Below are 26,838 nucleotides of genomic sequence, written 5' to 3'. Positions count from 1 at the left end.
GGCTGTGTCCCAGTAAAACTTTATTCATGGACACTGAAATTTGAATTTCATATACTTTTCGTTTTTTTAATTTTTTTAAGTCATTAACAAATGTAAAAACCATTCTTAGGTCTCTGGGTGAGCCATTCTTAGCTTATTCTTGGCCTATAGTTTGTCAATCCCTGATTCAGGGTCAGGCGTTTCCCACAATGTATCCCAGGGACATGGTCAAATACTCGTGGGAAATGCTGCATTAAACAAAGTCAGACACATGTTCCCTTGGCCCTCATGGGACTTCTCAGTCTTCATTATTCTCAGGAGAATTACACGTTCCCAAGAGGAGCTGGCACGTGCCAGCCTTTTGGAATCTACTGACTAGGAAGTCTCTTGTCCCTCAGGAATGGGTTCTGTGCAACATGCTGTGGGAGCACGGCCTGGGTCTACCCTTCATTTTACACACGGGGCAATCGAAGCCTGAGTGCCTTGCTAGCTGGACACCTGGGTGGGTGTCTTCACCTTGGCTCCTGACATGCTCCATCCTCTGGGTGATCCCCGGCCGAGCGGCACAGGCCAAGGCTAGCCCACCAAGACACCAGGGCCCTTCAGCTTTCCAGGCCTGGACGTGCACACACTGCCTTATTCTTCCTGAGCCTGAGATGGGGCCATCGGCAGCTGCGTGTGAGGAAACACTCAAGAATTCCTGGCCCTGAGCCATCGCAGAAGTACGTGTGGGCTATCCTGAGTCTCCAGGTCACTGTCCCATCGTTAATACGGCATAATTATTGAATGATGGAGTAAGCAGACTGGCGTACTCTGCATAGCAGTCATGTATTCACATGTGTACAGAGTTTATAAAGCACTCTGTGTCATTTTCCCATTTGCTCTGTGCACCTGCCCTTTGGGGGACGTGGGGCGGTTTTCTGTTTGTTTGTTTTCATTTCATAGATGCAGGAACTGAGGCTCAGGGTAGCCGGGAGACTTGCCCCAGTCACAGACCTGGTGGCACAGCCAGAATTCAGCTCAAGGCCTAAGCTCACCTCAGCTCACCATTGCCCCATTGTCTTTAAGTGAAGGGTGAGTAGGCAGTGAAGTAATTCTCTAGGAAAGCATGACCAATTTCCCTTTCTCCACCTCCCCCCTCCCTCCGCCCCTCCCCCAGCCCCCATATATATGATCTCCACAAAGCCTTGCCAGCCTGCACTTCTTTACCTTTGAAACGGCTTTCATAGCTGGGAGAAGAACCTTCCACCCACGGTTACACCCCTGATCAGTGAGTGGTGAGGGTGTCTGTCCAACTTGCCCCTGCATAACAGGAGCCAGCCACCCCTGAACAGCAAGCCCTCAAGCATCCGTTGCAGGACCCGAGGTGAGTGATGGGAGATGCAGGAGTACTTTGCTTCGAAGCACTAGACCGCTTCCTTATGGGAATGGGAGCCAGGGGGATAGATGAGGAGCTGCGTCCTCCGCTTTAACACCAAGAAGGATCTGGGCTGGACGGAAGGAAGGCTGGCAGGATTATGAGGCCCAGAGATGAATCTTCAAGAGAGGCTGCAAACACTGTGGCATTTAAAGGAACAGAATGAAAAGGCTCTGAGGGAGACACTGAGGCATGGAGCTGCGTACATGACGGAGACTATTGGGCGCTCGTCCTGCACCCCTCTGGCCCGTGTGTTGGCAGCCATTCCAGAGACAGGTCTTCTCCCGCCTTCCTGCCCAGGCTAGGGCTGGAACTGAGTGGCTTCAGGTGTGAGACCAGGGCCCAGAGTAAGACAGGTTCTTAAATGTTTGTGGAAGGAAGTAAGAAAGAGAGGGAAGGAGGGAGGGAGAAAGGAAAGAAGGAAAGAAGAAAAGCAAAGGGAAAAGAAAGCAGGGAGAACAAACTCTGCATACGGGTGTGACAAACAGATAATGGGTTACCATCCCCCAGCTTGGGGCCTCTTCAGTCATCCTGCTGGTGCTTCAGTGGGAGGTTTTAAAGGTGATTCACCTGGAAATCTGATTCTTCCCTCTTGTTTAGCTCCCTGAAAAGTTAATTCTTCGAGTCAGGGGTGAGTCGGCAGTTGAGGTGGCAAAGTGAGTGTGTGACCCTAACCTACTGTCTGGGCCCCCCCGTGGGCCAGGACTGACCCCTGGGCTCCCTTGTGATGAGGAATTGGGACGGTCTTCTCCTGGGGGAGAAGAAAAGACCTGCCCAAGGGTGGGTGCCTGGTGACTTCAGGGCAGAGCTCAGACAAGCAAACGCCTGGTTAAAGTCCCTCTCCTCCTGAGTTTGGAGAATGTTCTACACATGTTCTTTGGCACTTTAACAGCCCCCCTCCCAATTTCTTCACTCGTCTTGGTTAAATTCTGACTGGCCAGTTGTCGGCTGGAGAGCACTGTCATGGAGCAAGGAAGGAGGTGTTGGGTGTGGGGGATGTGGGTAGGCATGGTGGGGAAGGGTAGAGAGACACGAGACCAGCGGGTATGAGATGGAGGGGCAGAAAGACCCGCACCCCACCCCAGCACACACCAGCAAGGCCACATGTTCGCAATATTCTAAACTGGGAACTTCCCCTCGTCTCAGGTTTCACATCAGTGTGTCCCCGAAGGTGGCTGAGGGAGAGCCAAGGAACATTATTCTGGGTATGCTACTGCTGGGGCAGAAGACCTACCTCAGTGGGATGCCTCTCTTTCTTCCAGCAGGATCCTCCTGGTCCTTCCTTTGCTGCAGATGGGCTTTTCACGGCAGACAACTGCCCTCCTCTGCCTGAATCTGATCCTGCTTCTCTGGAGCCAGGCGCCAGGGGTCCAGGGCCAAGAGTTCCAGTTCGGACCCTGCCGAGTGGAGGGAGTAGTTCTCCAGGAACTGTGGGAGGCCTTCTCGGCCATGAAGGACATTGTGGTGAGTGAAGTGTTGTTCTGGACCCGGCTGCGGGGGTTCCGTGAGTGCAGGAGACTATTTTATGATTAGGGAGCCCTTTCAACTCACTAATTATTTTCCTATATGGTAACTTTACGATGTCAGAGGCATCACAAGCACACATTTCCTCTTGCACATGAGGAGACAGAGGCTCAGAAGGATATGGTCAATCTCCAGAAAAATAAATTAGCCTAAGGGGAATAAAGAAGGGGGCCTGATTCATCTGGGTTTCATCTATGTGTGGGGGGCGGGGGCATGACACTCCACCAACCAGAAGTCATGGGAACTGCTTTGAGACCCGCTGGAGTTTTCACCAACGCTTTGCCAGGCTCCTGCTAGTCCGTTCCCACCTGCCAAAGCTTTAGCTAATGGTAAAAAGGATGGCTAATGTTGAGGTGGGAGGGGGCAGCTAGTGAAATGTGACGGAGAACTTCCTTGGGTCCTGAAGGTGACCCAGTACTCACACTGGCAAATGCACTCCTCAAACAATGATTCAGATTTGGGCAGAAAGAGGGAGCTTAGTGAGGTGGCCTGGGGGAGGGGAGAGTGCTGGACTGGGGACAGGACACCTAGGTGTGATCTTGACCTTGAAACCAGGCACAAAACCCTTCCCCCATCACTTTCCTTGTTTTCACATTGAGGAGGTGGGAAAATGAGCTCTAAAGGTCATGGATGCTTTGACGATAAACTGAGAATTGGAGGATATGGCTGGTTGCAGGGGAAGCTCCAAGGGCAAGGGGAAGCTCCAAGGGCAAAAGGCAGCTCGGAGGTGGAGCCCCCACCCCACGCCAAACCCCATGGAATATGGAGGCAAAACCCTGCCCTGAGTCGTTCTTAAGCCAAATAGGCTTATTTCCTCCTGACCAAAGGAACCAAACAGGTCCCCCATCAGGGCTCTCAGAGCTCCTGGATTCCATCTGCCTCTGGTCATTAAGCTTAGTGATTTCTGTGGCTGGAAACTTGTACCCTCATCCCTGGGGCTACCTCAGCTCGGCCCTTCCTGGGTCCTCCATTGGTTCTTCTGGCTTCTGAGATCTCAGACTGGATAGATTTGGGGGCCAGCATGTATTTGCAGGGTTGGTTTCTATACTGCCCCTCAAGCTGGACACATCTTTCTTTCTGTTCCCAAAGCAAGCCAAGGATAACATCACGAGTGTCCGGCTGCTACGGAAGGAGGTTCTGCAGAACGTCTCGGTAATCTGACTTTGGGGAAGGACTATGCCTTTCTCCGGTGGCTTGGTTTCTACGGGTGGTCTAGGGGAGGCTGATAGAGACCACTTCTACCCAGACTGAGCCGACACAGGACAGCACTGGGCAGTGAGCCAGAGAAGTCAACGTCTGGGTCATTACCCCAGTGTCTGGGTTACGTGGGTATGTGTGTATGGGGGCATGGAGGGTGGCGTGGATTGAGGCTCGTAAGCACCTTTCTCCATTAGGCAGAGTTTCTAGGATTCAACATCTGCTTAGGTCTCATTGGTTCCCATTCTTCTTTCTCACTCATTACTGTTGTCCCCTCACCCAACTAGGCAGTCAGCAAGCACATGTACTGAGCCCTGAGCCCTGCAAGGCACTGAGCTTCACTCTGGCACTCAACGGGGGCTCAAGTGCAACCCCTGTGTTCCAGGGTGTTAGTTTTCTTTTCTCTTTTCTCTTTCCAGTTCTTTCCCTGGACTCTCAACTCTGAACCACCTAGTGTCGGGTGCTTCCCAGGGTCTATCACACCCCCACACCCCCACACAGCTATTAGAGAGGCCATGTAGTGTAGACGAAAGAACATTAAACAGATGGGGAATCAGGACTCCTGGGACCTAGGTCTGTGTCTGCCATTGACTGGCTGTGTGTCTCTGCTCTCTGGGTCTGTGGTTCTTCCCGCAACCCAAAGATGCCGCTCTGCGTGCCCCGGAAGGCTCCTTCAGAGCTAATGTTTATCAACATCTTCTAGAAGATCTCTTTCTCTGTGTGCTTATCTTGCCTCACATGGCATGTGGGTTGTTCATCTGGGGCCAGGGTGGGCAGAGGGCTTGGCTCTGCAGTAACCCAGATCCTCCCCAGGATGCCGAGAGCTGTTACCTCATCCGTGCCCTGCTGAAGTTCTACTTGACTACCGTTTTCAAAAACTATCTGGATAAGGCAGCTGACTCCAGGATCCGGAAGTCATTCTCTACTCTGGCCAACAACTTTTTTGTCATCGTGTCAAAACTACAACCCAGTGTGAGTAGAACAACGCTATGACCAGCGGACCACAGGAAATGATGTATTTTGAGAAGATGTCCTCCCTCCCCTTATCCAGTTCTGGCTTTTATTCCATGACAGGGATTCAGTGCTGTCATGGGAAAGACCACAGGCTCTGGACACTAGCAGTTCCAGATTCAAGTTTAGCTCTGCTTCTAACCAGCGGGATCACCCTTTGCAAAGCAACCTCTCTGAGCTTCATTTTTCTTATCTATAAAATGTAGATAATCACCCCTACGTGGCCAGATTGCTGTGAAAATGAAAGGAGTCAGCCCCCACCACTGGCAGCAGCTACCTTGAGAATGTGGGATTCAGAGCTGGCCTGGGGAACCCCTCCGGCATCACTAGGAAGAAGTGATGGGGGCTTGCCTCTGCTGCTACCCAACACCTGGCACAATTTTTTTTCTATTATCCAGCAGGAAAATGAGATGTTTTCTATCAGTGAGAGTGCACGCAGGCGGTTTCTGCTGTTCCAGAGAGCATTTAAACAGGTAATCAAGGCCAGGGTTCAAGAGCTTGCCTATCCACCAGTAGACTAGCCTGAACTGTCACACGAGGGTGCCTCAGACGCCTCATGCAGAACTCTCTGCAGGTGACTCCATCAGGCGTGCCCCAAAGCCACCAAATTTTGCACAAGCACAGGTATATTTGCATCAATTATCATCTACTTTGCACAAGCTCCACAAACTACACAGTCCATTTTTGTGCCAGTTTTCATATTAAAATGCTTTTCTATTTCCCTACGAGATGATTTCATTATTAAGGACTTTCCCTGTGGAAGTTTAATGAATACTTGAGCTAGGCAGTTGGAGTCTGGGGTGGGCCCACTACCCCAAACACGCATTACCTATCTGCAGTAATTTTCATAATGCTGAAATGGTCTATTTTATGAGGAAAAAAAAAGCATGGGAAAATATATTACTGTCTCCCAAGTAAAGACAACAAAGAAAATCCAAATTTCATCCACAGACCCCCTACAAAAAATACATGATTTTGATCACTTTTTTGAGGAACAGATACATCAGCCTAAAAATAAATGGTGAAGAGTATACAGAGGAAGGGGGCCAACTGGACCTCAGTTTCTTCATCTGCATAATAGACTCAGGAGGTGGCAAAATCCACCCCGCACAGGGATTCTATAGTTCTTGCTATCAGGAACTCCAGATATTTTTCCCTTGCTCCTTACCCACTGCTACTCACTGTCCTCACTGCCTCCCCTGCCTCTGTGAAGCAACGAGTGATGGGTGGGTACGCTCATCAGAGGCCATCCCAGAGGTGATACAGCCAGCTCCAGGAGTGGTAGGTGGCAAGGAAACCTATTCTCGTGGCTAATATGGTAGATCTTCAACACTCCTTTCTCTTTAGTTGGACATACAAGCAGCCCAGACCAAAGCCTTTGGAGAAGTGGACATTCTCTTGACCTGGATGGAGAAATTCTACCAGTTCTGAATGCTGAGTCCAGGATACCCTCCTTGTTCTCCATGTCATTTCAAATGTTCCATATCCCTTCCTGTGATGTTCTCGCCCTTGACAATGGATTTCGTTCTTGGCCAGGCTTATCCTCAAAGACTTCATTGTTTAAGTGGCCCCAAAGACAGTCATGGAAAGTTCTCTTGGATGCTGTGAATAATCTACAAAGTAGATTTCTATATTTATTACAACTCTATTTAATTCCTGTCAGTGTTTTAACTGATGCTGTATTTATTTGTCAGACTGTAAGTTCTGTGTAGGCAGCAGGGACAGTGCCCCACGCTTCTTTTTCATCCTCCACAATGCTTGACACCATGTGGGGCAGTGGATGAGTGCTCAGTAAATGCTTAATAAACTGGATTTTTTGTCTGTCTTTGAATTATTGAGGAACAATGAGGGGTGCTGGGATATGAAGTTGCACTTCAGAGCATAGAAACCATATTGCCATGAGATCTGCAGGAACACAGCATTGGGGTGGAGGCAAGGGGCATGAGTTTGGAATGTAAATGATAGAAGATACAATGCAAGATAAGTGCCCAGCACAAAGCAGGCTCACTAAACATTTCATTTCTCCCCACCCCATTCTTATCATCCCTTCTGCTTGGGGCCCTCCTTTCTTATCCGCAGCTCGAGAGGTGCCATTGTCAAGCTGACATTGCTAATGGTGTCATCATACTACTTTCCAATCTTCGATGATACTCCCTGCTGATAAGAAGCAGGGAACTCAATTCTGGCAGCCTCTTCTTCCTAAGTGTGGGGAAGTGCGCAGTAAGGCTGAGTTATGCATCCAGGAAAGGTCTTCTTTTTAATAGCAAGACTGGGTGTTCTCCATTCTCAAGCTCTGGCTGAACTTTGTAGTTGACTTCAGTCCAAAGATGTAATGTCTGCCTATGCCCTTGCCCAGAAAACTTAAGAGAAGGTATATGTAGGGGGCAGGGGGTATCTCTCCTTTCACGACATAAGTGCTATTGCAGATCACCTGGCCTGCCCAGAAGCCACTTTCTTCCCCTACCTTGCCAGAAGTTACCTGGTAAAGAGATGAAGGGGCATTTCTGAATGCAGAGAGATGTAATGGTTTGGGATGGCCAAAACAGACCAACATTAAGTGCACAAATATCACTGCTAAGCCATGGAAGGAGATGAAGAGATGACGCAAAGTATCCTATTTTTAAAAGAGGGGAGACACTGGGGTCAAGGTACTTATGTACATCAAGGGAGGGATACAGTAAGGAGGATTTAGAAATATATATATATATATATATATATATATATATATATATATATATAATCACTAACACTAATAAGCATGGTTCTGAAAATCTACAACCTTTCGTCATATCAAAAAAAAAAAAAAGTCCTTACCATAGGACTCAAGATGAATAGAAGCTCACTAGTAAGAGCCAGCCTCAAGATCAGGGCAAAGAGGTTGCCAGGGGCATTTCATTCCTGGTTCCTTCCTAACTCACAGGACTGAGGCATGCCTTCACTATGAGGTCTAGGGGCTTTCTATTGGTGTGACACCCAAGCCTGAGGAAGTCTCCTGAAGCAACACTATGCCTATGCTCCAGCCTGATGCCGTGAGTCTAGAGCCAGGGCAGTGGAGACCCTAAGATCGAAGACACTCTGCAAATCCCATGGCTTGGGAAGAAGCAGGCAGCACTGGGACAAATGTTCTGCATGCCCAGAGCCCACCTGAAACCACAGGGGGCTGCAGAGGTGTGCAAGAAGAGCTGGGAGGGTTTACTGAGCTATTCTCAAGAGAGACAGGAATGAGACTTGAGGTTGGCGTGGGAGGTAATGAGGGCTCTGAAAACAGAGCAAGTATTGGAAACCAGCAGCTAGACAGGACTCATTGGCACCAAGGTCTGGGCCCAGGGGGACAGCTGGATAGGTGAGTCAGGCAGGGAATATTGACATAATCATCTGAATCAGTGTCCTCCGCTTTGGCAGCAGGCTTGTAGTAAAGGCTCACATATTCACAGCTGGTCTTCAGAGATGGGGCATGGAGCCAGAGAGCTTCAGGCACCTGGGAATAACCAAAGAAGCATCACTGGATCTGGGTAGGGTGATTTTAGTACCTCTCCAGATAAATTTCCACAGTGGGCAATGGCGGGTATGTGCATGGTTGCAGGTTTCTAGAAGGCAAAGACGCAGAAGTGGCTCAGCCTTGGGCAGTTTCAGGATAGCGTCTCACCCCAGATAACTGAAAACCACTTAGATCTAATGTGGGCAGGAAATGCCTTAAATGAGGCTCAGGCTTAAGTCATGTGGCTAAGCATGGGTCTAAAGGAGACTCAGCTGCCAGAGGAGTTTCCCCTCTGGGATTAGATGGTATGACTTGTGGAATAAATATGCATGTTCTTAGGGAGATATTCAGAAGCAGCATGAGTCATCCCCTGCACCTCTGTAAGGACTAAGAGAGGCTGCGATGTGGCATAACAGTACATTCCAGGAAGGCGCTGGGTAGGGAAGAGGAGGAAGGTGGTAGGCCACTTGGGCACAGTGGTGTTCCTCTTCCCTGGAAAGTAACCTCAGGATCATCCGCCTTCAGAATGGGTCAGTTCTTGGGAGGACAGGACTGTGCCATGATTCCAACACTGCACAATTATCATAACATCTACCCAAGAAAGCTTCCGTAGGGAGAGTCACCTATTGAAATACAAGTGCTGAGAACTACAGGTCCAGCCCCACAAACATAGTAGGCACTCAGGAAGTGCTCAGTCATGGAAAGGAGCTATTACTTTGTGAACTTTAGCAGAGAGGGAATGAGCTGCAATTCGCTTCAAAAATATATCTCCTACTACTTGTTACAGTTCATCATTTAAGATTAACTTATTCTGCTTGAAAAATCAAGAGGCTCCCTGTGAAAGCTAAAATATTGAGCCATTAACAATACACCCCTTGTGGTGGACTGGTTCGGTCAAGATTTTTGTCTCTAATGGTGGGAATGAGAATTTCAAGCAGGGACGAAGAGTAAGATTTGAGCAAGGTACAGGCTCAGGTGAGGGTGGGAGTGGCAGCAGCAAAGTTCAAGAGGAAAGGGCTGGTGTAAAGGTAGATGGTGCTGCTGGACCGTTCCTACACAACTATGAACCTTCTCTAGCAGAGGCGGGTAACGGCAAGGTCAAGAAGCTGGAGGTGACTGTGGCAGAGCTGTCACTTGTTACTGGGTATCACCGTCCCTGTTTAGCAAGGCACACAATTACCTAGTGAGAGGCTCCATTTCTCAGTCTCCCTTGAAGACAGGTGTGGTTACATGACTAAGTTATGGCCAGTGGGATGTGACTGGGAGGTATGTGTGAAACCCCAGGGTCATGGTCTTAAAGAAGCACCTTTCACTTTCTCTTATGGGCTGGAATGGAGACATGGTGCTGGTGATCAAGCATTGGCGGTGGACCAGGTGAGACTCCAGAGACTCCAAAACAGGTGTCTGAGTCCCTGGATGACCAGATGGCTTTGGCCACCTCTTCCTGGCTCCCTGCCTTAACTTGGGAGGAAAACAGGCTTCCATCTTGTGAGCCCTATGGTTTAGGGTCTGTTGCGTTAGCTTTGTCTACACCCTAATTAAAACAAGAGCATTCACCACACTTAGTCTTTTCCTGGTTCCTGAGGCAATAGTAGTAGTAGTTTTTAACTACTGTGCGCTACTTTAGAGAATAAAATAGTTTCTCTTCTTAATTTGGATAAACAAAAATGAATGGACAGTTTAAATACTTTTAACCCATCTGCCAATGGCCATCCATAGACACAGGAGCTCCCTATGTCCACTCATAGATTTCCAGGGGAATCCTCCTCACCCAAGCGTTGAATCCTATCTACATCTTGACATCTGTCTGCCAAGTCATCCTCTAGGCCAGGCTTACTACCTCCAGTGATGGGCAAGTACCTCCTCTCATCCTACAGAGTTTACTAGAAAGTTCTCCCTCATATTAAGGTAAAGCCGGGTAGCTTCCAATGCCTTAACACCTCCTGGAAATCGACGTTCTTTCACAAGAAAGTCCTTCTCTGTTTGTAGAGTTGCCATCCATCGCCTCTAATGAGCGCCTATTTATCCCACGGTAATGCTTGGCTAGAAGCCAGGTAACGAAGTCTACCACAATTGTTGGGCACTCAGTCTACCGACACCCTCAAAGGAGGAAACTGACACAACCTCTTCCCAGACTCGGGGCCCAGGAGGTGCTGGGAAAGCCTTGCCCTCCGGCTAATGGGCAGCTCCAGGAACCGCCCCCGGGCCCAGCCCAGGTCTAGGGCCGCCCTTCAGGACGCGGCTGCCAATCAGGGGCGGGGCGGAGCTTACCTGCGGAGCGGCAGAGGGCGCCGTCGCTCGGGGGCCTGGGAGAGGTACCTCCGCCTGACCTAAGGGGACAGGGAGACGGAGGTGAGGGCGTGGCCGCGGCCTGGCCCGCCCCCGGCCTGCCCCTGGGCCTGCCCCTGGCCCGCCGGAAGTCTTGGCGAGGCGGAGCGGGAGCGGAGGCGCGGGGCGTTCCTGGAGGCGCGGAGCTCGGGTGCAGCCTCGGTGTCCGTGCTCACGGGTCCCGCTCGGCCCGGCCCCCGCCCCCTCCGGCCCGGCCCGCAGTCCCTGGCTCGCCCAGCCTCCGGCTCACCCTCAGCGTCCGCCGCCCGTGCCCGCCGCGGGCAGGCGCTGTAGACGTTCTGGATGCGCGGCGGCTGCGACGCGCGGGGCCGATGCAGCGGAGGCCGCTGGGATGCCTCCAGGGCGCGCATCCTCACGGCCACTCCGCGGACCCGCCTGGAGAGGGCTGCCCGGCAAAGCCGCGGGGAAAGAGGAGAGAGGCGTCGGGGGCTCATGGCCACCGTCGCTGCCCTCGGGTCCCAGGAAACTACAGGCTGTCTCTCTCCCCGGGGCGTGGCCGGGTCTGCAGTGGAGATGCTCTGAATGTATGAGGCACAGCCTCGCCCTCCACCGAAGACCAAAGGGCCCAGGCCGCCCTCCTCGTCCCCATTTCCAGACGGTTGACCAGCCTCCCACGTTTCTAGTGCCCCAGTCTGCTCATCTGGAGCTCCTGAGTTTCCCTTGGGAGGGTTGATGGGGGAGGGGTAAGAGGGAGGTTCCCGTGGAGTCTGAATGTTCTGGGCCCTTCTCACAGCTCACCTCGCCGTGAGCCCGCAGCCGCTCACCTTTCCTCCTTTGAATGACCCTTTTCATCAACAGCCCCAGCAGTGCCAGCAGGATGAGGGCCAGGGTGGTCGGGACCAGGATGTGAAATCCTTGGTCTTCCAACCCAGGCACGGGGTCCTGGTGGAAGGCTCTGAGGAAGGAAGGAGAGGGAGAGGGAAGGAAGAGATCTGAGGAAGGGAGGGAGGGAGGTTTAAGGTAGCACTCCCAGGCCCAACTTTTTTGGAGATGGCTCAGAGGTTTGTCCATTTGTTAACAAAATCCTCCCCCACCACCCCCCGCCCCCAAGGAGCCTTGTCTATGGAATCCTGAAAACTGGATCCGAATTCAGGTTCAGCTTTCTACTGGCTGTGTGATCTTGAATCAGTCTCCAAACCTCGCTATGCCTCATTTCTGGGGAAATGGGTTTAGTAATGCCTATTTCACAGAACTGTTCAAGAATGAAACAAAATTGTAGGTATAAAGAAGTGAAAGTACCTGGTCCAAGCAGCAATCAGTAAAGGTCAGTTCCCCTTCTGTTTGCAGCTCATTTCTTTACAAGATTAGTGCAAATACCAAACAAGTTAAGTTTCTTATAACTGTGGGAAAGATGTTTCTCTCATGGAGTGCCCTCTGCTTAGAAGGTCTACCCTCCATTTTCTCTACAGATTGAAATTTTACTTTCCTTAAAGGGTCAATACATTCTCTTTTCTTCTGCAATCATGGCAAACTAGAATCAATTTTTTCTCACTGTCCTCAGTTCTTGTGTTTATACAGGTTACAACCCTTATCACAGTCAGACTTGCATTAGTAAAAGAAGACCTGAATATTGCATGTTTTCATCTTTCTTACATTTTCAGGACAGAGCACAATGCCTGGCGGATAGTAGAAACTAAGAAAATGTTGGTCGAGGGACACCTGGGTGGCGCAGTCAGTTAAGCTTCTGACTCTTGGTTTTGGCTCAGGTCATGATCTCAGGGACGTGAGAGTGAGCCCCCAGATGGCTCAGTGCTCAGCACAGAGTCTGCTTGAAATTTTCTCTCCCTCTCTCTTTGCTCCTCCCATTTGTGCTCTCTCTCTCTCTCAAATAAATCTTTTAAAAGAAAAAGAAAATGTTGGTTGAATTGACTTGAATTCTTCTCCACTGGCAGGCTGGTGTAGTCTATTGAGCGAGGAATCAGGAGTCCTGGTTCTATTTGAAAACACATAGTTTTCAGGGCGCCTGGGTGGCACCGCGGTTAAGCGTCTGCCTTCGGCTCAGGGCGTGATCCCGGCGTTATGGGATCGAGCCCCACATCAGGCTCCTCCGCTAGGAGCCTGCTTCTTCCTCTCCCACTCCCCTGTTGTGTTCCCTCTCTCGCTGGCTGTCTCTATCTCTGTCAAATAAATAAATAAAATCTTAAAAAAAAAAAAAAAGAAAACACATAGTTTTCATGACCCAGTTCCTCATCTATAAACCCAAATGATGTTGGAGGTCCTTTTCCTCACTAACATGCTTCCTTTGCTTAGGCAAAAATAATTCCAATTCTTGTAGGTTTTCTTTAGAGACTGCTCTAATGCTGCCCCCTAGTGGTCCATTGCACCACTTTCCTGGGAGTGCCCCAGCCTCTAGACCAGCGCTGTCCAGTAGAAATACAATGTCACAGTAATTTTAAATTTCCTAGTAGCCACATTGAAAAGGTAAGAGAAAACAGATGAAATTAATTTTAATAGTTAATAGTTTCATAGTTATTTTATTCTTATTTAGTTCCCCATCAAAGCAGATCTGACAGTGACTTAAAGATTTGGGTCTCATTTCTACAGGATCTCCTGCTGTGACATGGACAAGTTCATTCTTGTCATTGGACTAATGAGCTAATGTGCTACACTCACAGGTAGTATAGTCCACAGCGGCCTAGAGACAAGAAGGGTCTCCACTGGCAGATATTGCTGGAAGAGTTCAGCAGATCTCCTAACTCTAGCCTACTTTGCCTGACCTCTAGCCCATCCTGGATGGTGGAGACCGCTTACCTCTGCCTGTGAAGCCTGGTGTGGTAGTTGTAGCTGGCTGTCTGGGGCCTAAGCAGCCCCTCCGGAGCTGAGGTCTTTGAGGCTGTGGTGGATGGCAGGAAGGTTGGGGACTTGGCAGCTGCTACTGAAGACGCTCTGGAAACTCGAAGGTGGTGAGGGGTTGGGGTGGTGGGGGAAGAGTGGATTTCTGGAGGGGCCTTAGTCCTTTCAGCTGGTGTGGTAACTGCAGGAGATAGCAGAAAAAAGTGACATTCCCTATACATACTGTAGTCTCCAGCAGGAATGGGTCACCCTCTCTTTCCTAAACATACTCTTTCCCTTTACCTAGACTCTGCACTTGTAGTCCTCATGGCCTGAAATGCCTTCTTAGCATGTCCTCTACACCTAGTAAATTCTATGTATATGTGCTTCAAAATGCCATTTCCTCCAGGAAGCCTTCTCTGACTTCCCAGGCACAAGAGCTTGCCCTCCTCTGAGCATGGAGAAAACCCTGTTTATAGTTCCATCCCCACTCTGCTTTATGCTTGCCTGTTCTCCTCCACCCCACATCCATCAGTCACAACCTTGAGTATATGGTACACTGAGTTATACTATCCCTCTTGGAACCCAGCAAAGTCCTCTAGTGTAACAATTGTTCGATTAATGTATCTACCTCACAAGATAGATGTGAGGATGTGATGGAAATATTGCACGTCAAAATGCATTTAAAACAGGAAAAAGTTATAGGAATGTAAAGGTACCATTAGTATAATCATCAGTCTTTTCATTGCAAAATAGAATTGTTAAAATCGCTGTATTCCAGCAAATGTAGACAGCCCTATGGGGAACAGGAGGCCTGAGGACCTCTGGCTGGAAAAGGTCTGCCCAGTCTTGGTTTCCACAAGTCATTCATAAAAGAGCTAAGATTTTGTGAATGGAGCACAAACTCCATTACTTGTGGTGCCACCTGGTGGTGATGTGTAAGTCCCGCAACTAGTTCCAAGCGACAAGACTTCAGGGTGGGCTTGAAGGACATAGGCCGCTAATCTCAGGGAGGTACCCTCTCCCAAGACAGGGAAATACCCATCTGAGACTCAGCTGTGTTTCGCCAACCATTCGATGAACTGAACACATCCCGCCTCCTCCACTGTCACAATGCCACATCATCTCTCCCACTTTCTCTCCTACCCTAGCTTTGGTGAACTGACCTTTAGGTATGAATTCAAAAGAACTGTCATGCACAGGCATCTGGAGCCAAGGGGGCACCGGCATGTGCAGAAATTTATGAAGCCAACGTGGAGGCTCAGGCATCGGCTCCTCTTCCCAGAATAGCTCATACTCTATGGAGGCAAGGGGAATACATTAGTGGGCTCTGAGAGCAGCCTGAGAACGGGGGAAGGGATGTTGGTAGGAGTTGAAGCTGACCCAGGTAGGGTGGATATGGCAATGAGGGGATGAGGGCAGAGTCTACCAGGAAGAGCAGAAAAAGAAATGGGCTGGAGACTTCCCTGAAAGAAATGCGCTTTCACCTTCACTCAACCAACCTTTGCACTAGCCACCACTGGGATTCTAGGCTGTGGAATTAGTGCTGCATTTGAGTTAGGAAGTCAGTGGAGGCATGGAGAAAGGTGGGATTCGGGAGAAGACATACAGAAAGGATTAGATTATAAAGTACCAAGTTTGGCCTACAAATGTGGCTTGAAAAATGACTGTCTTTCCTTTATAGTTATCCCTGATATTTCTCATGGGACAACTATGTAGGACAGTAATGTCCTTTTGCTTCTAATTTCCGCCTGCCTCAGAGCCTCTCCTCAATGTTAAACCCCCACTCCCCTCAGGCCTTGGGTAGGATGGATACAGTACAACACAAGAAGAGTGCTTATCTTGTTCCTTTCATATGGTTTGGACAGGAAATTTGGGGGACTGTGAGATTTCAACTATACAAATCCCAATTATCTTTGGACTGGCTAACATCGTAATAGCACGAGAGTCTGGCGGACTGCTATAGTTCGATGGTTGTCCCAGCCTTCCTGGGTGGAGACATTTGCTGGGTGCACTGAGCTGGGGGCACCTACCACTGTAGACAGTCAGGGTGACTAGTTGGGTCTTGCCTCGGTCTGTCTTCATGCCTGTCCCACAGGCATAGACTCCACTGTCACTCTTGGTCAGCTCTGTCACCTCTACTAGGAACAGATTCTTATCTGGACAAGGCTTCAGGGTGACTCGGTGCTTGTATTCTTCCTTGACAAAGTTCTTGTTGGACACCACGGTGGCACATCCTCCAGACTCGGCCATTTCCCGGCACAGATAGAGCCTCACATGCATTTGAGGAAGCGGACACTCAATGGTAATGGATCCACCCAGCATTCCCTCCAACTTTACTTCTGGGAGGATCCTCAGAGCCCCAGCCACTGCAGGGAGAGGGAGTTAATGTATGTAGAGGAAGCCTCATTCCCAAGCACATCCCCAACTCCAGCCCTATTTCCAACCCAGGCCCCAGCCCAGCCTCACACTCATCCCTAGCTCCAGCCCCATTTCCATCATCAGACCAAGCCTCAGCCGGCACTTAGCCTTGGCCCTCTCCTGATCTCTATAGTCTTGGCCTCATCCTCCACCTCCTCTCATCCCTAACCCTATGTATGTCCTCAGCCCAGCTCTACGCCCTGGTCCCTTTGGCCCAAGCCTGGTCCCCAGCCAGACCTCTCCCAGCCTAAGCCTTAACATAACCCTCAACCTCATTCAAACCCAAACCCATAAGATCCCAGACACCAATCCCCTAAGAATACAGTCAAACTACTGCCCCACGCCAAGGAGAGATGCTATGCCATGGTGACCTCAGACAGCACATAGTGCCTAAATGACTTCAGGGCGGTGTTGGGAGGCACAGTGTGATTTTGCTGCCAGAGGTTTTCTGTCTAGTTTTGTTTTGCTCAGATCCACTCAGCCAAAACGACTGTTCACCCTTGGTTTCATTTGTTAAATCATTAAAACACACACACACACAAACCCAAGCATTTATCAAATGCCTTTCATGTGGCAGGAAGGTAGCTGGCATCCCTCCATGCACAGAATGACTCATTTAGTGGGTGATACAAATGGCCAGTCACTATGGCCCCAGCACAGTGTAATCAATCCCATGGCAGAGATTCACAGCATTCCTTGGAGGCAATGAGCTGAGACACCAGACCCAGGTTGTTGTAGAGGGATGGTGTCGTTGGAGGAAGGGCTTCTAAAAGAAGTGATGTCTCAGTTGTGACCTGAGAGGCTGGGTGTAGAGGGCAGCTGAGAGAATGATGATCATCCTCCCTGAAGTAGGGAACACAGATGGAACCCAAGGGTGTTTGTGTGCGTGCATCTGTGCACAGGTGTACGCACATTGTTTGTGTGAGGGGGAGGGTGTGAAGCAGGGAGGAATACATGGTTCATGAGTCCCTGAAATCAAAAAGCTTATGCTTTGGCTGAGAGAAGACAGGTCTAATGCAGTTGAGTCAGCTGGAGAAGAGGGTAAGTCCAAGTATGATTAAGTATCAACTAAGTGGGTCCCAATAAGTGTCCACATGTTTCTGGGAAGAGGGGCATAGGGTGAAATGTGTGTGTTGGCGTGGGGCCAGGGGACTGGGTGGAGGCGGAAAGACTCTTCCAGGCAGTGTGTACGACCCCCAAAGAGGCTGGGATAGGAGAGAGAACATGGCATGTTCGTGGGGCAGAGAGGAGGTGACAAATTTCTTGAAATTCATCCACTGACCATACATTAAGAAGAGGTCCAACGAGTTTAGTAACGTGAGGAGAGTCAAGGAAAGAAGCAGGGCTTAAGGTTTCTGGATGAGCAGAGAATGCTGAGGAGGACGTTCCGGAGAGAGGAGAGAGTGTGGGTAACAGTGAAGAGGTAGAAACAACCATGGGAGTGTGAGGTGGGGAAGAGGGGCTGGGAGGGGATCATTTACAGGAGCACGTTCAAATGTAGGAACATAGCTGGTGCTAATGTGGTGAGGAGAAGCAGGGGGGCTAGCCAGACACATAATAGCTGCCATGGGAACCCTCACACAAGTAATCCAATGCTGCTTCCAATCTGCTGGAAACTGAGGTGTGTGAGGCAGTCTCATGACTGGAACATGGCAATGGAAGGGTGACCCATTCAAAAGACAAAGACCCAATCATGGGGGTGGGGGAATTACCCTGTGTGACCAGACAGCCCGCACCTGTGTGTGGGGCCCAGCACCTGCCAGTGAACAAGTATTTTTGGACCAACCCAGCCACAAAGGAGAGTGAATGCTGCTTTCCCAAGAGCAAGATGCTACAATGTGGTCAGAGGGGGGCCATCACCTATGCAGACACCTCCAGTGACCTCACTTTGCTCAGGGATGAGCTTCTGGTAAAGTCTTGGCTTACCCAGATCCTCTGTTATGGGCTGCATGTTTGTGTCCTGCTAGAATTCATGGTTTGAAGCCCTAACCTTCAATGTGATGGTAGTAGGAGGTGGGGTCTTTGGGAAGTAATCAGCGTTAGATGATGTTAGTGGAGCCCTCAAAATGGGATTAGTGTCCTTATTCCCTCCATGGACACAAGAAGAAGCCATCTGAGAACCCAGGGAGACGGTGGCTGTCTGTAAGGCAGGAAGAGGACTCCCACCAAGGGCAATATTTGCCGGCACTTTGATCTTGGGTTTCTAGTTTCCAGGACTGTGAGAAATGAGTATCTATTGTTTAAGTCACATTGTCTGTGGTATTTTTTTGAGGCAGCCAGAACAGACTAAGGCATCCTTACTGTGCAAACTCTGAATGGATGAAACACAAGAAAATCTTCTGGGTACATTGAACTCTGGTCCCAAGGAAGCACGAGTTGGTGAAATGTGAAATGACCAGACCCCAGCTGTCCTTGGAGTTCATAATAGCTTCTAACCCGCACTCAAGGCTTAGAAAAACACATTTCCCAAAGAGAGAAAAGACTGATATAACCTCCTGGTTTAGAACTTAGGCACAAGGGCACCTGGGTGGTTCAGCCGGTTAAGCGTTTGCCTTTAGCTTGGGTCATCATCTTAGGGTCCTGGGATTGAGTCCCGCATCGAGCTTCCCGCTCAGTGGGGAGTCTTCTCCCTCTGCCTCTACCCACCCCCTGCTCGTTCTCTCTCTCTCTAATAAATAAATAAAATCTTTTAAAAAAATAGAACTTACGCACAGTGTGTGTAAGATTCATGTTGGAGGAACTTACTAGGTTGATGATGATCTGATCTTCCCTTTTGGCATGGTGGTTACATCTATTGGGGATGGGGGAGCTGTGGACCTGCATTTTAAAATAAGCATCCTGGGTGCCCTTGAATTTTTGCAATTCTGAACTATATAGCTATATTTCCAAATGATTCTGGGGACTAAAGGGAGGGGTGGAAGAGGTGCCTAAAGGACTCACCCTGCTTAATATCGGTATTTTATAGAGGCTGTGATTTTTATGTTTGTCAGATGGAGTGTGAATTTTTTCGTCGATGAGAAACATCCAACTCAACTTCCCATCTCCACATACGCCAACATGTGTGTCCGGGCTGGACATCTGCTCTTTGTCCTGTCACAAGGAATGGAGTGTCCACTCTCCTCCCAAAAGCCAGTCCCTCCTCCTGTGTCCTGACTTCATCCTGCTCACCTTCTTTAGAACTTCTCTGGTGCAGCTGTCCCTTTCTCCTCCCTGGACCATTGGTCTCTTCTCTGCTGCCATTGCCATGGCTTACACACTTGCTTTGATATTGCCCGTGTTGAAAAAGCCCTCCATTTACTTTTTGCCTCCTCTTTAGGGGCCATCCCTCTTCTGTTCTCTTTCTCAAACGAGAAATCATGGAATCCACTTCCACGCCTCCCACTTCCTCTTCCACCTACATCTGTCAGAATTTTGTCTCCAACATTCCACTAGAACATCTGGTCAAGGTCAACAAAAATTTTCTTTTTTTCCAAATTTCCTTTTTTCTCCAAATTTCCTTACATTTGGTGTCTTTGTCTTCATTTACTTGCCTCTTGGGAGCATTTGAGGGAACTGAGCCTTCCCACCTTAAAATGCTTATATCCTGTGGCTTCCCTGACACCACTCTCTCAATGATGGCTCCTTTTCAATTCCCTTACTTTCTTCTCCTTCTCTATCCACCTCTCAATGCTGGGCTGCCCCAGAACCTGGAACTTGGGCCAGTTTTCTTCTCGGTCTTTGCTTACTCTCCCCACACTAGCTCATTTACTCCCAAGGCTCATAATGCCAACTCGATGTAGATTTCAGCAGAACATACATCTCCAGGCTTGTCCATACCTCTGAGCTCTAGAATCACCTTTCTGATATCTCCACTTGGACTCTACTTGAATATCTAAGACGTATTTCAAACTTACGATGCAAAACAAATAGACAAACAACAACAAAAAGAGAGTTCTTGATTTCTCTTCCAAAACTTATTCCTTCTAAGCTCTTCCTGTTTCAGAAGATGGCACCAACATCCATCCAACCACTGAAGTCCAAAACTCATTCTCATATTATGTTTAAAAATCAAGAATAAATTTTAAGGGTGCGTGTGTGCATGTGTGTGTGTGCATTGGGTCACGACATCAAGTGTATGTATTATTATTTTGGGGGTCAAGGTAAAAAAAGATTTGAAAGCCTACACCATGTAATACTGCCTTGCTTTATTATGGAACTTCATCTAGGGCTCCAGGCAACGTGGCCTATGGCTTGGGCCCCATGCATTGGTTCCTGGGAACCAGGACCACCCCAACATTTGTACAACCTGGGGTGGAAATAAAGGTCCAAATATTTCATATGTCTAGGTATTTTAAAGTTATAAATCAAGTTAATGAACTGTTGAATAAAGTGTGCTCTATACCCCATCTTGGCAAATTCACATACTCTTTAGATGTCCACTCCAAATCATTTCAATGTGAGAAGAATGTTCCCCACATTCCTAGCCTCTGCCCCGTCTCCCATCTTTTCTCATCCCTGGCTCCTGCCCATACCATAAGTGTCCTGGTATGTACATGACAGATAACCCAGCTTATATGTATTAGTTCCACCCATCTCATTCCGAACTGTCACCTGTGGCCACTCTTTTATAGAATTAGAACACTAGGATAGAAGACCCAGGATAGAGGCTCACACAGTCATTAAAAGTGGGCCCCAAGTTATTTGGACTGGGAACTTGAGGTCTAAAAGAGGGGACACGGGTGGGGGCTTGAGGTGGCCAATCTCCTTGGTTCTGTGAACTCCTCACACGGTGGGGAAAGGCACAAATGGAGAAGGACCAGACCCAGAGCAAGGATCCCTCTGGCCCAGGCTAGAATGGTGGTATTGCTCAGGACAGACTGCAGTGGTACAATTTAAGTAACCTTCACTCCTAGAGATCTTCTATCCTGACCCAACCCCTCTCTCCTCTCAGGCCTAAGTCTAGTTAACCATCCACTGGGTTCACACAAGCCCTACTACCTCTCATGGAGTCTGACATTTCATTAAGTTGCATTTCCTTAGACTTTTAGGGCTTTTTAATCTTCAACTCAATAAATATTTGACTTTCTTCCATATTCAAGCTATTAGGAAGAAAGCAAATATGAATAAAAAATAATTTTGAGCCTCAAGAGCTTATCATTTAATAAACAAAATGGGGGCGCCTGGGTGGCACAGCGGTTAAGCGCCTGCTTTCTCCTCAGGGCATGATCCCGGCGTTATGGGATCGAGCCCCACATCAGGCTCTTCAGCTATGAGCCTGCTTCTTCCTCTCCCGCTCCCCCTGCTTGTGTTCCCTCTCTCACTGGCTGTCTCTATCTCTGTCAAATAAATAAATAAAATCTTTAGAAAAAAATAAAATAAACAAAATGAAGTGAGTATATGCCAAGTCACAATATAAAGCAGAATGAGGTCAGTTATGGGGATTCAGAAGATGAGCTCTGGAAAGTGTTGTATGAAGGGGGTGGAGGCTGAGGTGGACTTTGAAGGATAAAAGGTAGAGGTGAAAGGAAGGATGTTCCTAGGAGAAGGAATGGCATGAGAAAGAACATGGTGGCAAGAATGTCTAGCACATGTTCAAGGAGGAGTCCTCTTTGGCTGGAGGTTAGGGAAGTGCAGGGGAGTGTGGTAAGCTCAGAGGGTAAAAGGGGAGCCCAGGGGATGAGTTTGTAGGTAGTGGGAGCATTGAAGGTTGCTGCGAAGGGCGATCCTATGATTAGAGTCAAGCATTAGAAAGAGTAGTCTGGAGCTGCAGGCTGGTCAGGTTGGAGGAAGTGGGAAAGATAGTTATGGGATGACTGTGTGTTCTCTTCCTTTCCATTCCCTCTGTTACCTCTCTAGTAGAGACTGCCATGGCTGCTCATTCTGGTAATACTAGTCCAGAAACTATATGAATTGGCCATTGATTGGGTCAAAGTCTGGGTGGGGATAAATGGGAAGAAGTGGTTAAAAAACCATTTGCATTTTGAAGCTGATATCAGAGAAAGTTAAAATGGATAGAGTAGCTAGCTGGTTTGATGGGGACCAATGAGGAACCTGAAGTAAGGTATTAGGCATGTTTAATTTCAGATCTTGGTGGGATATTGAAACAAGAGTTCCCAAAAGCAGCTGTAAATTGAGATGTGGAACTTGGGGAATGGATTAGGGTTACTGAATGGATGAGGGAGTCATCATTTAAAGCTGAAGTTGAAAATTAGCAGTGAAAGAGACCCAAAGAAAGAGAATGCAGAGGTAGGACGAAAGGAATTTGGAGGCACTTGTTTTAAGATCCCCCATTATCAGGCTAATATGTCTAGGAGAGGTGACACCTTCAGCCCTCATGAGTCAACACCTGAGCCCCACAAGAGATGTATCTGGAGTGGAGAGAGGGGCACAAGCCGAGAGTGGGGAGGGTTTCCCAATCTTCACATGGTCTCCATCCTTATCCTAGGCACTGGTCTGCATCTAAATCCATCCAGAAACAGCAGAGCTAGAGATGGCCCACAACTCCCCTACCTGTGGCCAGTTCGAACCTCATAATATGTGTGGGATGCTTTCCCATGGCACTTACCTGGCAGGAAGCAAAGTGACCAAAGCCAGAGGTCCATGGCTCCTTCTAGAGCAAGGTCCCATCCAAGAGCCCCTGGAAACTGGAGCAGAGACCCACTGCTCACCCAGGAAACCTTTACAATCTGGAGCTTGAAAGAGATTTCTGGCCCCACGAGGAGCAAGGCTTGAAAATGAGGAAATGGCAACTTGTCTTGTTTGCTAACTAGTTTTAGACTAAAAAAGAAAATACCAGCAAACCACAGCGGAAGCTAGGAATTAAGAAAACATGTTATGTTGAGTGCGAATGGGTCACCGGGGTTCAAAGGGCTTCTAGGCAGCACCTAAAAACTATTAGAAACAGGCATGATATTTCTCTGCCTTGGGCACTTTTTCTTGAAGGGTCCTCCATGCTTTATGTATATTCTTTCTGAGTCAGAGGCACTTGCTTTATCCCTGTCTTCAGGACAAAAGAGGCTTATCATCAATTTTCTCCATCTGGAGAAGACCGTGTGGTTAGAAGCTTAGGCCTGATGTCAGAAGATGCTGGTTTTAGCCCTTGAATTTATTTGATAAGTTATTTTGAGCACTACTATATGGGACTACTAACCATAGGTTTTGAGGAATTCACTCCCTTTCTCTAAACCTAGATCTCTTTATCTAGAAAATGAAGGTGGGACTAGATGAGCCTGGCACCTCCCCCCACCAGCAGGTCATTGTTCCTGGAGTCCTAATTAGCCCCACTTGATATGAGCACCTCGTATCAACCACCCCTCATTTCTCCCAGCTATGCCCCTAAAGGTGTTTCCTTCTGGCAGGGGCCCAGGTCACCTCTCAGTGACCACAGGTGCAAGCCAGAAGATGATGTCACACAGCCTGGCAGAGCTAGCCTTCAAGCCCCTGAAGGACCATGGGGGGAGGTCCAGTGGCTGATGGAGAAGAAAGAAATGCTGAGGCCCTCAGTCATGAGGTATCACAGAAAGAGCTTTGGGCTCCAGTCAGAAGATGTGGGTTCTGGTCCCGGCTTGGTGCTTGCTAGCTTTGGGCCTCAGTTTTCTCATTGATAAATAAGGATAGTTCCTGCTCTGTGTACATCACAGGGCTTTCATGAGACCAAGCAGAAGCCATGGTCATAGAGATGGCTGAAGAGCCTTTTGTTGTGGAGATGTATGGGGCTGTTCCTTAGGAGGGGATCCCCAGGGCTTCATTCCTGATGGCTACATGGAGGACTGAGGCCATTTCTACCCCCTTTCTGGGAAGGCTTCTCAGTGGTCCTATGCACATTGCTCCCCACTGGCCCCCACACACCAGATTTTTCACATGCTCTCCAAAACGCAAAAAGACAACATCCGCAGTAGAAGTCGCATGTGAGGCTCAGAGCAGGTGCAGAGGAAATGGGTGTGGGGGTGGGCAGCCTGCTGCTATTCTAATTTCCTCCAACCACAAACTGGGCCAAGGTGGCAGGGGGCAGGCCTGAGGCGTCTGGTTAGAGTGAGCGACCACCAGACGTCTTGGTTCTGGTCAGCCTCCACCCTTCCTTACTTGGAGGGCTCTTCCCAATTCCCCACAGCTGTCCCACGGCTGGGGCTCTGCCATTTGCTGGGCTCAGGGTGTGGAACTGCCTTGGAGAGAGAGAGAATAAATGAGTGAATGTGACATGTGTGTGACGCTGGGTGTCAGAGTGTGTGTGTGTGAATGTGTAGTATGCGAGTATGTGTTGTGTGGTTGTCAGTGTGTAAATATGGGTGCAGTGTGTGTGATGAGCAATATATGACCGTGATATGTGACTGTGTGTGAAATACGCACCATGTGGGACAGTGTGAGGAATGGCATGGGAACATGTCATGTGTGACATGTTAGTGTGTGAGTGTGTGATGTGTGGCATAACAATGTGTGTGTGACATGTGAGGTGTGGTTATGTGATGTGTGGCTGATGGGTGAATGTGTGTGATGTGATGTGTGAATGTGTGGCATATGGTTGTGAGTGTGTGAATGTGTATGGTGTGTGCGTGGCATGTGGGCTTATGGTTGTGAGTGTGCAGATGTGTGCAGGGTGTGTGGGTGTGTGGTGTGTGGTTGTGAACGTGCTGCATGTGTGAACGTGTGTGATGTGATGTATGAATGTGTGGCATATGGTTGTGAGTGTGCAAATGTGTGCGGGGTGTGTGGTGGGTGGGTGTGAACATGCTGCATGTGTGAACGTGTGTGTCTATGAAGATGCGGGTTAGATGCGCTGTGGCAGAGGCCCACCGGGCAGTGCCTGGGGATGTGTGGGACGAGTGATTTTCACATCATGTGTGGCCCAGATAAGACCCTTAGAAACATCACATTGGGGTTGTTAAGAGCAAGAATTAGGGATCTCCCGACTGCCAGGAAAGGAATGTTTGAAGTCCCAGACCTGCGCCATCCCGTCTCCACCTCCAGATGTTGCCCCAGGGTCTCGGGGACTGGGTCCCCCAGGGAAGGCCGAACCCTGGCTAACCTCAAAGTGGGAGAAGTTTACTGTCTCCATTCTCTTCTCCCTCACTTGTTTTCCGCATCTGAATTTTCTCTCTGCTTTCTGCCTCTCAGGGCAGCTGCAGTGTCCCGGAGTTCCCACTCCCCGGAGAAGGGCTGAGAAGCTGAAGCACACTGACATGCAGGGGACTCCATGGCCTAATATCCTCTGGGGCCAGTGCCTGACCAGAGGGATGAACCTCAGGGAAAAGATTCTGAGTCTCATGACAGGCAGGTGGACAGAATAAATAATACCAGGTACACCAGAAACTGTTCTAAGTCTTCAGGAAAATTCACTTAGTCCCCATAATAACTTAGGTTTTATTACCTCCCTAAGTTACAGATGGGATAAGAATTTCACGTAAGGTTGCTGTGAGGATTGCCTGAGGTAAGCATTACAAAGGGTTTAGCTCAATGCCTGGAATATAGTGTAAGTACAGTGGAGATTAGCCCTTGTCATTAAGGTGGAAGTCGTCCTTATGGGTTGTGCTTGGTCATAGCATCACCCTACTTTGACCCCTCATGTCGCCAGTCTCCAAACAGCCCATCTCCTGGGCCTTTCCAGACCGAGTGCTGAGATCCTAGGTGGTGCTTCCCATGATCTGCCACTGCTCTCCCCAAAGACAGACCATGAGAATCCCCTCACCTGCTGGACTGACCAGGGAGCCCACTCAGGTGGACGTACCTGGCTCAGGCATGCTGTAGTTTCCACTTTCCAACAACTTGGATCACAGGCTTGCCTGTCCCAGAGTGAGCCACTGCACAGCAACGGGGCTTTGGGGAGGTTAACCTTTATTATAAGCCTACTTGTGGCTTTCTGCTACAAGAAATGGTAAGACTTCTTACCTGAATATGGCTACACTTCTGTTGGTATTCTAAGGTTAGAATCCAAATACGTAGAATTTTGCATGAATTTTAATGTGACTTATGAGCAAAAATCTGAAATTTAGAGTATCCACCTCCACATGTTTAATCAAAGACTTTTACTCTAGTGAGGGTAGATTGGCTGTCCATTTCTTTATCAGCCTTAGGAGGGGCTTACCAAGCCCGCGAAACTCCTGGAGTCTTATAGGGCCATCTTCCTGGCTAGCTGGGGGCCATTGGTCTCAGTTTTATATCCCCTCTTGCAGTGTGCCCCTGTTACTTAGATAGTCTTTCTGAGGAGATCTTTCATTATTTTTGTCATATAAACTCCCTGGTAGAGTTCATCATTTCAGAGAAGCTTGTGGGGTCGGGGGGACAATCCTTGTTTGTCTGCCTTGGGGACCAGCTTCAAGACCTTACTACAGTCAGCTCTTCTCTGCTCTTCTCTTCTCTGTCCTGCTATATACTGTTCTTAGGAGACATGTTCTGTCCTGACTCTTGGGAAAGTCTTCGATAAATAAGATAGATTATCTATCTATCTATCTATCTATCTATCTATCTATCAATCATTTATTTATCTTTACACACCAAAATGAACTGCTATAAGCAGATTCTCAGCCACTACTGGGCCTTAGTAATATGTAATCATTATTATAGAGTAGATTTTTTAAAAATAAAAAAATCAAGATAATTCAAGGACTTGAGGAAGATTTTTTTTGTCATCAGAAATATTGAAGTAGTTCTCTGAGTGATTGCTGGACACTGATCATTGCCATTTGGTCTATCATTAACCCCACTGTTGATTGTTACT

The 26,838-nt window shown here is 48.7% G+C and overlaps 2 protein-coding genes across 3 annotated transcripts; one reads left to right on the top strand and one right to left on the bottom strand.

Annotated features, from left to right (window-relative positions):
* On the bottom strand, positions 1-22,868 carry FCMR (Fc mu receptor). 2 transcript variants are annotated; one of them, XM_026480731.3, is made up of 9 exons: positions 22,693-22,868; positions 15,761-16,096; positions 14,894-15,025; positions 13,707-13,929; positions 11,720-11,850; positions 11,185-11,340; positions 10,878-10,936; positions 2,631-8,606; positions 1-2,000 (listed from the first exon to the last, which is right to left on the bottom strand). In XM_026480731.3, the coding sequence occupies exons 1-8, from the start codon at positions 22,727-22,729 to the stop codon at positions 8,430-8,432; spliced, it is 1,251 nt and encodes a 416-aa protein (XP_026336516.1). In that variant the 5' UTR covers positions 22,730-22,868; the 3' UTR covers positions 1-2,000; positions 2,631-8,429. The 2 variants fall into 2 exon arrangements, with proteins under 2 accessions (XP_026336516.1, XP_026336517.1); XM_026480732.3 differs by lacking the exon at positions 15,761-16,096 and having other exon boundaries at positions 22,693-22,858.
* IL24 (interleukin 24) lies at positions 1,603-6,628 on the top strand. Its single transcript, XM_026480733.2, has 7 exons — positions 1,603-1,641; positions 1,997-2,052; positions 2,662-2,860; positions 4,010-4,072; positions 4,931-5,089; positions 5,527-5,601; positions 6,476-6,628. The coding sequence occupies exons 1-7, from the start codon at positions 1,603-1,605 to the stop codon at positions 6,557-6,559; spliced, it is 675 nt and encodes a 224-aa protein (XP_026336518.2). The 3' UTR covers positions 6,560-6,628.
* Positions 22,869-26,838: the final 3,970 nt, after the last annotated feature.

This window comes from Ursus arctos, unplaced genomic scaffold (genome assembly GCF_023065955.2).
Source record: "Ursus arctos isolate Adak ecotype North America unplaced genomic scaffold, UrsArc2.0 scaffold_2, whole genome shotgun sequence".
NCBI lineage: Eukaryota > Metazoa > Chordata > Mammalia > Carnivora > Ursidae > Ursus > Ursus arctos.
The sequence above is the reverse complement of the archived record's forward strand: the minus strand, read 5'-3'. Positions and strand labels throughout refer to the sequence as shown.

Excerpts from the sequence above, each read along its gene's own strand:
- FCMR (XM_026480731.3), bottom strand. The coding sequence starts at position 22,729 with ATGGACCTCTGGCTTTGGTCACTTTGCTTCCTGCCAG. Across the intron at positions 15,026-15,760 it reads CACCCTGACTGTCTACAGTG|AGTATGAGCTATTCTGGGAA; the intron begins GTAGGTGCCCCC and ends TTGCCTCCATAG. Across the intron at positions 11,341-11,719 it reads GGTCATTCAAAGGAGGAAAG|CCCTCTCCAGGCGGGTCCGC; the intron begins GTGAGCGGCTGC and ends TTTGCCGGGCAG.
- IL24 (XM_026480733.2), top strand. The coding sequence starts at position 1,603 with ATGACGGAGACTATTGGGCGCTCGTCCTGCACCCCTCTG. Across the intron at positions 2,861-4,009 it reads CGGCCATGAAGGACATTGTG|CAAGCCAAGGATAACATCAC; the intron begins GTGAGTGAAGTG and ends CTGTTCCCAAAG. Across the intron at positions 4,073-4,930 it reads AGGTTCTGCAGAACGTCTCG|GATGCCGAGAGCTGTTACCT; the intron begins GTAATCTGACTT and ends GATCCTCCCCAG.